This window comes from Pteropus vampyrus, unplaced genomic scaffold, assembly GCF_000151845.1.
Source record: "Pteropus vampyrus isolate Shadow unplaced genomic scaffold, Pvam_2.0 Scaffold83, whole genome shotgun sequence".
Classification (NCBI taxonomy): domain Eukaryota; kingdom Metazoa; phylum Chordata; class Mammalia; order Chiroptera; family Pteropodidae; genus Pteropus; species Pteropus vampyrus.
Genome location: NW_011888864.1, coordinates 5,845,329 through 5,857,714, shown reverse-complemented (window position 1 = coordinate 5,857,714; position 12,386 = coordinate 5,845,329). Strand labels below are relative to the sequence as shown.

The following is a 12,386-nucleotide window of genomic DNA, read 5'->3' as shown; positions in this document are numbered from 1 at the left end:
AGAATCAGGGAAATTTAAATACTAACTGGATATTAAATGCTATTAAGGAGTTCTTATTAGTTTTTAAAGTGTGATTATGTTACAAAAGAGTATCTCCTAGAAACACATATGGAAGTTTTCATGGATAAAATAATAGCTAATTTGGGATTTGCTAAAAAGGAAAATTTAGTTGACCTGGTAGAAAAGTGGACATGCAGCGTAGGTAAAGCAAGAGTGGTATATAGTAGGAGTTATTACAGGTGGGAAACAGGTACATGCAAGTTCATTATACTATTCCAGAGTAAAAATTTTATAAAATGCTATTTTAATCTTACTCATCTGAGAATAGTTATAATCCACAAATAGAAAAGTAGTCAATGTTTTGTTTCTCAGAGCCTATTTTGCATAGAAGCAAAATCTGCGAAAATGCAAAAATTATTTGGTAATTTTTTTTTCAGGGTTTATTGGAAGGATTTACTTGCCTGCTTGAAGGTGATTTTCATATTGCCAAACAAAAGTTTTGAGGACTTTTACTATGTATAGTCCATTCTTGTCATTTGTGGTAGTTATCTTCTATAAAGTCATTGTAAACACTCAGTGAATACAGAAGTATTGCTTTTAGGGAAAATACAAGGTTAGGTTCCTTCGAGCCTCTAGTTAGAACATTTTCACCAAGTAATCAATACATAATCTTGTTTTATATGTGTTTCTGTTGAGAGACACCTTATTTAATACATATTGTTGATTCATTAGCGGTGAATTCACAGTACTGGCCAGCAGTGCTATAATGCATGCCTGAAGGAAGCTTATCTATCGTACATGTTTTCTCCATAAGGCACATCACAGCCTCTTGTACTTAGGGATACCAGACTGAAGTCAGCACAACACTTGGGCCATTTTAAATAGTGAAATCACTCCCTTCTCCCCATGAGAAAAACATGGCTAACCTGTGAAAAGAACAGTTGTTACAGTTGGAGATCTGAAACAAGAAGGAAGAATGTCGCCTTGTTTGACCACAGTTGAGAACACACATATTAGGAGTCTTAAATGTTTTGCTGCTCTGAACTTGTTTATGAGTGACAACAAAGTGCTGCAAGATTAATTTTTGGGGTTACAAATAAATTTTAGCAAATAGGCAAATGTCCAAATATAGAATCCATGACTAACGAGGATCCAATTGTATGTTAGTTTCCAAGAATTTATTTTTCTTCCAATTTTAGCTTGAAGTGATTCTGACTATACATGTTAAATTTTACTAATTGAAACTACGGACTGAAATAGTGGTATATTTTATAAACCAATTGAAGTTACAATATAATATGGAAAGTTCAAATGCTTTATGAAAATCCAAAGTTGATTTATTTAAACATGTTGTGCTTAATAACACAATAAACATGTATTATAAGCATGTATAAAACATATAATATGAAATCTTAAATTGATACATATATTCACAAAAGATAACTTGATTTTTGTTGAAAAAGTAGACTACTCTTTCTGTGTTTGTAGCGTTTTTCTGGATTCTGAGACTCGAAGAGCAATGGGAGAACAAGCTGTAGCTCTTGCCAAAGCAGTGAAGTATTCTTCTGCTGGAACTGTAGAATTCCTTGTGGACTCCAAGAAGAATTTTTATTTCTTGGAAATGAATACGAGACTCCAGGTAACAAAAACTGTTTTTTTATTCCTCTCCGTGCCTCTATACTTTAATTTTCCTCACCCACCCCTTTTTGTTTTATAAAAGTTAAAAATCAACTTTATAAAGTTTTAAATAAAGATTTGGTTTTTATGCTTGTGCTAAGACATCTGTTCAGAATGACAGATAAATATCAGGTTAATTTGGTGGTCAGTATCTAGCCCTTCTGCTTTGTTACTGTTAATACTTCGTATAGGAAATCCCACTTGGTTTTTTTCTTGAACCTCTCTTGATGAACCCCATTAGTTAGGGTTCATGTACTGTTAAGAGGTACTACTGTAGATATGATAGAAAGGGATTAAGTGCTTACAAATTGATCCCTTTGGAAAGGATGAAGGAAGGAAAGGTATCTAGAGCGAGCTTCCAGGAATGACTCTTAGAACTATACCACCAACCTGGCTTACAGAAGAACAGCCACGTCTGCCAGTTTCAAGGTTGAGAAATCAAATGGCTGCCCCTGTGACTATTGACTTTAGAGACATATTTCCTCGGTTCCTATCAAGGTCTCAGGAAGGTATTGGTGCTATTACTAACTGGTGGCTTTATTTTCTTCATTCTTCCCTTTTTCTTTTATTTAAATTGTAAACTATAAATAACAGAGAAAAGCATATAGAACACAAACATAGTCAAACAAATTATTATAAAGCTAATATCTGTATATGTATCAGCTGGGTCTAGAAGTACCAAAATGCCAGTACTTCGACCCCTGCCTTCCAACTTCTCCCCTTCTCAGCCATTCCTTTTCCATCTTCCCTAGATCTGTTTACTATTCTGACTGAATCCCAAATACCTCCTTGCATTTCTGTACAGTTCTTCCTTTGAAATTTATACACACAAGCAGTATAATTTTGCTTTTTTTTTTTTTTTTTTTTAAACTTAGTGGGATTGTATATAATTTTTTGTACCTGGCTTCTTTTCTTTACATTATGCTTAGGAGATTCAACCTTGTTTTATGTAACTCCCATAAGATACTCTTTTGAAGAAAATGCTACTAACTGTTCTATTTCTCTGGATATTTAGTTTGTTTCCAGTTTTATGTGATTCGTATTAATTTGCTAGGGCTGCTGTAACAAATTATCACAAACTGGGTGGCTTACAGAACCGTGTTCACTCACGTTTCAGGAGTCCAGAAGTCCGAAGTCAAGGTATTGTCAGTCTCGGTTTCTTCTTGGGGTTTCTGAGTGAGAATCTGTTCTCTGCTCCTCTCCTAACATTTGGCACCTGCCTACATGCCTTATTGGCAGCATGACTCCAATATCTACCTCAGTCATCACATGACACCCTCTCTTCCTGTGTTTCTCTGTGTCTAAATTTCCTTCTTTTTATAAGGACACCAGTCATGGGTGTCCTTATAACCCGATTGCATCTGCCAAGATCCTGTTTCCGAAAAGGTCATAGTCACAGGTTCTGAGCAGACATGCATTTTCAAGAAACACTATTTAATGCAGTACATAATTTAAAACACAAATGTGTCAGGAATTCATTAAGTTGTACATGCATGTTACATACACTTTTCTCTTTGTATGTTATATTTAACAATAAAAGTTTTAAAGATAAACATATGTGGTCTGTAGTGACGAAAAATAGCTTAGTGGTTCCCTAGGGCTGAGAGTTGGGGGCTGATAGCCCAGAGGTGTAGGACAGTAGAGAGAGAGTAGTAAATGGTACTTATGCCTAGAAGTGGAATCAGCTTTTCTTCCCTTCGGCCTTCATTGTGGATGGAGGCGGAGTTGAGTCACTCCAGGCAGGAGCTGAGTAGGGGTTAAGTTTTTTTTATTGCTGTGCTTATCCTTCATGTACCACTAGGTTGCAGATGGTTTCTAGTCTACCTTTAGTTTTAGGATTTTCCTCTGATCTTGTGTTTCAGAAGATGTGTCTGTCTCATGCTCTGGCCTCTTTCCCAGAGGGCACTCTTCTTGTTACTGAACCCTTGTTAGTCTGCTGGTGGTTGCAGGAAGGGTGTTTTCCGTTGTTCTCTTTCAGCCTTGGTCTTACTCAGTCCTCGTGTTCTTGGATCTTTAGGGGACATTTACCTCTGCCGTGGTGGTGGGGAGGCACCTGATGGTCGGAACCCAAAATAGTTTTCAGCCTCTTCCCCAGTGGTTATATTCTACATGGTATGTCTTTTTTTCATCCTTTTGCTCTCTACCTGTCTGCATTCAGACATTTTACCTGTGTCTCTGTAAGCAGTGTATAATTTTTTTGGCTAAGTTTGATGATCTTTGTTTTGTACTCAGACCATTTGCTCTGTAGAAAGTTAATGTAAACTGTGATATATTTGAGTTTAAAGTTAGAGCCTTTTAAAATGCTATATTTTTGTTCTAACTGTGTAGTTTTTCTTTTTTTGTTTGCTTTTGCAATAGCTATTATTTAATTTTACGCCTGTATTAGTTTGAGAGTTATATACACTTCTAATCTTTTGGTAGAACCTATATACATACATTACAACATACTTCCTTAACTCATAACTTCTGATGGACTGGTTATAAATTGGTGTTTCTAGGACTCCCTCCTCAGATTTGATTATTTATTAGAACAACTTACAGAACTCAGGGACATATTTATTTACATTTGCTAGCTTGTTATATAATAAAGGCTATGATGAAGGGTACAAGCGAGCAGCCAGATGAGATACATATAGGGCAATGTCCAGAAGGGTCTCAGTGCTCCATTGAATTGGAGCATGCCACCCTCCCGGCACATGGGGATGTTTGCCAACCTGGAACCTCTCTGAATCTCATACTTTAGGGATTTTTATGGAAGCTTCATCACGTAGGCATAATCAATGATTAACTCATTTTCCAGCCCTTCTCCTTCTCCAGAGGAGGGTGATGGTTTCATGAAACTGAAAGTTTCATGATTTTAATCTTGGCTTGATCCTTTCACAGACCAGTGTCCATTCAGGAGCCCATCAAGAGTCACCTCATTAGAACAAAAGGTGCTCTTTTCACTCAAAATATTATGAGGGATTTTGGAGTGTTGTGTCAGGAATCAGGGGCAGAGACCAATGTTTCTTATTTCACTGGTTTGCTTGTGGTGAACTCTTTGTTGACAGCCAATGACTTTATTTTGTCCTTTACTCATGAAAGGTGTTTTTAGTCTGAGAATTCTTAGTTTGGCCAGTATTTTTTTCAACTCATTGCAGATATTATTTCTGTGTCTCTAGTTATTTCTGTTGAGACTTCAGCTCTCATTCCAGTTTCTGCTTATTTGGGGATAATTACTTTTTTAGTACCATTTAGGAATTTATTTTTTTCTCAGATTTCCTTCAGTTTTTTCTGATTAATGTACATATAAATTTGGAATTCATTGAATTTTTGAGTCTATGGATTAGTACCTTGCAACATTTTTTGAGAATTCTCCATCATTATCACTTCTGATAAATCTCTTTCCCTTTCTTCTGGATTTCCAGTTATTTATATATAAAAAACTTTTATGTTATAACTTCTTAGTATACCATTGGTGTTTTTAACCCTCTCTTTGATATTTTTCAGCCTTTTTGGACATCTTCTGACCTATCTTTCTTACTATTTCTTGAGCTATATTTAATAACCCATTTAGTTCCTAGTTTTATTAATTTATATTTTTGGAATTTCTATTTGGTTCTTTAAAAAATATGACTCAACACTTATCTCCTAACCAAGTTTTAAGTTTGACATTCCTTTCCTGAACATAATTAACTTATTTGTTTTGTAGTGTGCGTCTGATCATTTCAATTTCTGGAGCCTTATGACTTCTTTGGTATCTGTTGTCTTTGCTACTTCTTGGTTGTGATGTCTGCTTCCTTGTATGCCTTCTTATCTTTATACAGATTATTTTAAAAATTGTTCTTATTAATAAATTGAACTCTAGAGTGATAATTCTTTTGTATAGAGATTTTTCAGTTTTTCTGCTACATGCAGTAATGCAAGTTCAAAGTGTGAGGTTCCATGGACTCCCAAGGGCATACAAAGTCCAGTTGCTGTTCTAGAGGATGATTGGTTTTCTTCCAGTTCATTCTTATCCTGAGGTTGCATTTCTTCATGGCCTCCACTTGAAGTGGGGGTGGTTCATCATTGTCCTCTTTTCTGGTGATCCCTGGTCTTTGTGGTTGTACTTTTAATGTTGCAATGCCGCCAGAAGTACAGCTTAAATTCCTGGTTATTTTTTCTGGAATGTCAAATGGCTTTAGGCCAAAATGATGTGACGTGTTAGACTTCTGTCTCTTTGTTTTCAGTTTTGGGTTTTGGCTGATAATTCTCTCCTATATTCTTAACTCTTTGATATTTTTTAAAAAGAGTAAATTCTTTATCTTCTAAAGAGCAAAATTTGAAATACCATCTGCGAGCTGCTATCTAGGCCCAGGTAATTGTGAGCACAGGTCCCAAGAAGATGGATTTAGAGATACATTATGCCTGTAGATTAGGTAAACATGTGCCCCGAGTCTCAACACCCACCCTCCAAAACCAACTCTAGGAAGTGGATGCTGGGATACTGTTTCAGAAAACTGCTACACTCACACTCATTCTTGACAAGGGAAACCCACAGAACGATGCCTTATGCTTCACTGCTGCCCTACTTTTCCCTTCCAAATCTCATACATATGAGTTTGATTGACACATTCAGAACCTCATCCAGTTGCATTGAGAACTTCAGTTGGAAGGGAGCCTGGGAATAGGTTTTTTAATCTTCTTTCTTCTGTTGTATAGGAAAGTACTGTAGAAGGAGTTTAGAGTGAAGGTCAAGTACCAGTTCACCATTTTCAAATGAATATGGTCACCAAAGTTTTAATCTATAAGTTATGTGTAAAAAAGAAAAATATGACCCTACAGTTATAATAAATTATAACTACCAAATAATGGGACTGATTTTTGTTTGCTACAGTAGAAATTATGTATTTAGATGCATTTCGAGACTAATATCATAAATATTTATAGAGTTTATGTGGTTATTAACTCAGAAGTTGTTGCTTAAAACTTAAGATACTTCTTTTGAAATCACTTTTTTAGCCTATTCTCTATTGTGAATATGATTAGAGGTGACAGAATTTTCCTTTTGGAGATTAATTTAATTTTGATTAACCTTGTCTTTATAACAAAATTATCTAATTAGATAATTAGTTGGGAACTCATGTTTTTGATTAAAATGGAGACTTTATTGTGTCATGATGAGAATAATAGCTTATAATATCCTGAGGGCAATTTGAAGTGACTATAAAACATTTGTATTATATTCTATATACAAGAGATACTAAATTGTTTAGTTTGGTTGCTTTATCAGAATTTATGGAATTAATAACAAGTGGTTTTTTTTAGAACACTTTGATTCTGAGTTCTTGTGATTTTTTTCCCCATTTATTTCTGGCTCATTTATCTCAGCCCATAAGTTTTTTCAAGTTTGTCTCATTGTTATTTTCGATATAGGACCTCCAAAAGTTGATATTTATATCAAATAATTCTATGAAGTCCATCTATATCTTTTAGGTATTTATCTTTACATTTTGTATCTTGAATGGCTTGCCAGAAAATTATGTTGTACATTCTCAAAAAAGATTATAAATGAATTTCAGGAAAAAAATTAAATTCTTAAGGAATTTTATGAAATGAGATCTGCCAGTACTAAACTCTATATTATTTAATAACACACTTTGATACCTTTGTTTCCCATCTAATGTTTAATATTGCTTTCTCTCTTGCGTTTAATTCCAGTGACAGTAATCCTGTCAATTACCAGACAAATTAATTTTGATTTTTTAGGAATGCATCTGTGTGATGGTATATTTGATAGTGGGAGGCTGAAACTGGGGACATGAAAAAGAATCCTGGATTTCGTAGTATTCAGAAAACCATTCTTACATGTTTCAAAGACTTCTTTCTGATGCTGTTTAAACAAATCAAATATTCTTTTACTAGATTTTCTTTATTTACTAACCTTAAATTATAATACTTAAGGCACATTCACCAAATTCTTTATCTTCTAAGATATGTGTTACCTCTAATTAATGTTTCAGTTTGAGCCTGGAGGGCTATAATTTTCTTTTCTTTTTTTCTCGAAATTTATTGATTGAACTATCACTTTTTCTAGCTTCAGAACTTACACTTTTGTATTTCTGGTAACAAATGTGAGAAGCATCTTCCTTTTGCTAGATTTCCTTAAGAGCGAAATTTGAAATAACAAATAGAGTTTCTCCGTAAAGTGATATAACACTGAAAAAGTCACCAGATTTGGCATAAATACTTCATTCAATTGACTGGTTTTGTTCTCAGTATGGTCAGGATTTATGTCTCAGAATATTCTATATGTTTATTTGTTTTTTAAGTCACCAATTTTCTGTTGCTTATAGATGAATTCAGATACTTTAGCAGCACAAGTCTCTTTCCTGTGCCTTTCATCTCTCAGTGCTCTGCTAGTTAAGAGAGATTCCTTTCTTTTCCTTGAATGTGCCTTCAGTTTGACCTCTGCGTGCCTTTCTTATGTTACTTGCTTTGCTTGGAATGGTGTGTATTCACTTCTTATGGTAGAAGCTCACATATATATCCACCCATACACATCTTACCTGTTTCTTTCTGTATATGAAAGATATGGATAGGTAGTAGAAATACTCTACTAAAAAATAGAATTTTGTTAAAATGCTATTTTAACAAAATTTTCATGAACTAAAATATATGTAATTTTGCATGAATAACTTTAGTTTCTTGTTTTATTGAATGATAATACTAAGAATTGGTAGTTCTTAGTAAAAGAAAAAATCTAAATGGTTGAAAAGAGTATACATTGGAAAAGTAAATTCTTCATACCACATTTTTATCACTGCAACAAAGGTTTCTTCTTTGATCCAGAAACTTTTGTTTCCCAGCAGGATTAACAAATAAATGTAGATATAAAAACATTACAGATATTATTTGTAGCTATTTTTCTCTTGTTGCCTGTCTCTTTGACTTTGGATATTGTTTTTTTCTTCTGGTGCAGGAAATTTTTGTTTTTAAATCTTGCAATTGAATTTTTAAATCTTTTATTAGTTTTGGTGGTCTGATATACTTAGGCTTTTTCTACTCCATGATAAACATTTTTCTTCCATGATTTTTTCTAGTACTTAGTTTATCTTTCCTGGTGAAATTTTCACTTCATCTGGAGTTTTATTTTTCAATAGCTGCCTGATTGTCACAAATATTTTTGAATAATCACACTTTTCTAAAGTAATTAGAAGGCACCTTTATTATAACTGAATTCTCATATGTATGCTTATTTATTTACTTGACTTTTTTAAACCTTACTGTTTATTCATGTACAGTACCACACTGTTTAGATATCTATACATTATAATACTGTATTTAGTAGGACTATTCCTTTCTCATTACTCTTATTCTTCTGTATGTTTTCAAATTAGCTTATTTATATTTAACAGAAGAAAAAGAAATTAAAATGATGAAATTGCTGAACTATTGGATAAATGTTTCTAATTTTCCAGAGATAGTAATTCCTAAAGGATGTTCTTAATAAGAAAAATCATTATGAAAGCCATTTATATTTTTGTCATGAAATTTCTTCATATCCTAATTTCAAAGACCGTATTGTTTCCCTTTTACAAAAATTAATGGAAATTGACATTTATTTTTAACCCTACTGTCTTCCCTAACTCTTCATTTTAGCTGTTTTTATTATTAGTTTTACATTATTATAACATTCTCTTCTGTAGGTGTGAGTCTCCCAGTATCTTTCATCTTAGTTTTGTATTTTAACTTGGTCACCATCAGCATGTTACCATAGCTTCCTGATGAATCAGTTTTTTATTTTAATTCACCTTTGGTTAGGTTTGTTCTTTTTTTTTTTTCTTTTTGATCCAAGCACTTATTATTTAGAGATATCCAAGGATACTGTATTCATTGAATTCTAAGATGAGCAATAAGGTTATTTTTACATTTGAAAAACTTTCACCTGGAATAAAAGTATGATGTTTGAAACTGCTGAATTAATGTTACTGGCATTTTGACACAGTATCAACTCTTAACTACCAAAAGCAACAAAACAAAACAAAAAAAAAAAAAAAGAAAAAGAAAAAAGAAAGGAAAAATAAAGGAGAAATGAGAAATCACTTGGAAGAGGGAAGGCTCTTTGAACTGATAAGTATTGGGAACTAAAGTTTTGTGTAGGGAACAGCCAGTTCTGCTCTTGGGAAGAAAAGGCAGGAGAAAACTCTTGCTTCTCTACTTTGATTTAGGGATAATTGTTGCCTTCTTCTAATAGGAGAGCCTGGTATTGATGGCTCTGGCCAATTTTAATGATTTTAGCTGATTCTTTTAATATTTTTAATATCTTTTTAATAGATAAATCAATATTGGTCCTTATTGATTTTGTTTTTTTTTCTATCAGCTTTCATCTGTGTAAGATGACATATGCCATTGTCCTCCTTCCCACATCTGCTGCACAAATGCACACTTCCCATCCTTCTACTATCACTATGTCATTTGGGTTAACTCAGTATTTGGATTTTATTATGACCACAGTGTGAACACTATTCATAGCAGTCATGTTGTCACTTAAGATTATGGACCATTTTGTTTTCTCTATAACTAAAAATTCCTTTTTTTTATTGCTTAGTTTTTCATATGCTTATAAGAATTTATCCACAAACTTGTCCTGTGTTTCATTATATTCAAAACACATAGAGTTTTCTGTCTCTCTCTTTTTTTTTTTTTTTTGTAGAATTTCTGGTTTCCTTTGACCTGTTGTAGTCTGAACTGATTGTCCTCTATATTTGCGTCTTGGCTTTTAGCTGAGATTTACCCATCTTGTCCTGAGGAATTCTTATACTTCCTCATTTTTGGATTTCTTTTATCCTGGGTCTTTTATCCTGGGTCTTTGACTTAAACACTGTTGGTTTATTCTTTTTTTTCCTAAAGCATATCTTTAAGTAGTTTTCTAAGAACCAGTGCATAGTAGCAAAATTATATAACATTCACGTGAGCGAAAATGACTCTACATTAACATTGTTTAAAGAAAAAAAACCAGTAATTTTTATTGTGGTATAATTCGTGTGTTATAAGATTCACCCATTTTAAGTATATAAATGCAGTTGACTGAACGTTTGTGTTCCTCTGAAATCTGTATGTTGAAATATAACTCTCAATGTGATGCTATTTAAAGATGGGACCTTTGGGAGGTGATTAGGTTATGAGGGTGGAGCTCTCATGAATGGGATTCTTGCCCTTAGAAAAGAGGCCCCTGAGAGGAACCTTCCCTTGCTGCCATGTGAGGACACAGCAAGAATGCAATCTATGAACTAGTGGCTTTTTACCAGACACTGAATTGGCTATCACCTTGATCATGGACTTCCCAGTCCCCAGAACTGCGAAAGTAATTTCTGTTGTTTGTAAGCTACCTAATTTATATTATTCTATTATAGCAGGCTAGGCAGACTAAGGCGAGTCAATGGGTTTTAGTAAATTTGCAGAGTTTTGCTACTGACAGCAGAAGTTGGACAACGTTTCCATCACCCCATGACGATCCCTATGCATATTTGCAGTCACTCTCTTTTTCCATCTCCAGCCTGGGCAACCATTACATTACTTTCTGTTTCTAAAGCTTTCCTTTTTCTGGACATTTTATATAAAAGAAATCATATAATATGTGGTCTTTTGTGTCTGACTTTTCCTTAGCATTTTACTGTAGTGTGTTTCAGTACTTTTCTTTTTATTGCTGAATAGTATTTCATTGTGTGGATATCGCATATTTTACTTATCCGCTCACGAGTTGGTGAATATTTTAATTGTTGCTAATTTATGGCTATTATGAATAATGCTGCTGTAAACACTGACCTATAAGTCTTGTGTGGAATTGCTGGGCTGGGTGGTAAGTTATGAAACTGTCAAACTATTTTCCAAAGTGGCTGCATCTTTTTACATTTCTGTGATTAATGGATAAGAGTTCTAGTTTCTATACATTTCCACATCCTCTTGAACAGTAGTTGCTTGTTGTTGTTGTTGTTTTCTTTTTGCATTCATGATTAAAATGTTACTTTGCCAATTTGATAAACATAAAGTTTAATACAAGGTTTATATTTCATTTGAATTACAAGTGTTTTTATTAAAAATATTCATTTGTAATTTTTGTGAATTTTGCCTTATATGTTGATTTATATAATAATTGAATCCTGTATCTTTCATATATTTTTGAGTATTTTCATACTTGCTTGTTGTATTTTTGATGATAGCCATCCTAGTGGATATGAAGTACTATCATTGTGGTTTTAATTTGTATTTCCCTAATGCTTAGTGATATCAGATCTTTCTTCATGTGCTTTTATCTTCTTTAGTTGAAATGTATACTCACATCCTTTGCCCACTTTTAAATTGGTTTATTTATTATCTTATTAATGGAGCTGTAAGAATTCTTTATATATTCTTGATACAGATATATGATATGCAAATATTTTCTCCCAACCTGTGGCTTATCTTTTTTTTTTCTTAATAGTAACATTTGAAGCACAAAATTTTTAAATTTTGATATCGCCCAGTTTACCAAATTTGCCTTTTATGGATTGTGCTTTTGGTGTCATACCTAAGAAATCTTTGCCTAAAAGAGTTTCTCCTATTTTTTTTTTTTCTAGAATTTGAGTGTAGAATTCTGGATTGGAAATAATATTCCTTTAGCATTTTGAAGGCCTTGTTTTGCTTTTTTTGATTTCTGCTGTTGATATTGTGATATATTCCAACTCTTGATCACTTGGTAAGAAAAA

General features: G+C 33.3%; 1 protein-coding gene across 6 annotated transcripts in view; it reads left to right on the top strand.

Annotated features, from left to right (window-relative positions):
• Positions 1-12,386, top strand: part of PCCA (propionyl-CoA carboxylase alpha subunit) — a 352,647-nt gene that overhangs the window by 146,244 nt on the left and 194,017 nt on the right. For all 6 annotated transcript variants that reach the window (XM_011363200.2, XM_011363198.2, XM_023532414.1 and 3 more), the window contains one exon: positions 1,489-1,639. In XM_011363200.2, coding sequence (XP_011361502.1) covers positions 1,489-1,639 — 151 coding nt within the window. The remainder of the gene's footprint in view (positions 1-1,488; positions 1,640-12,386) is intronic.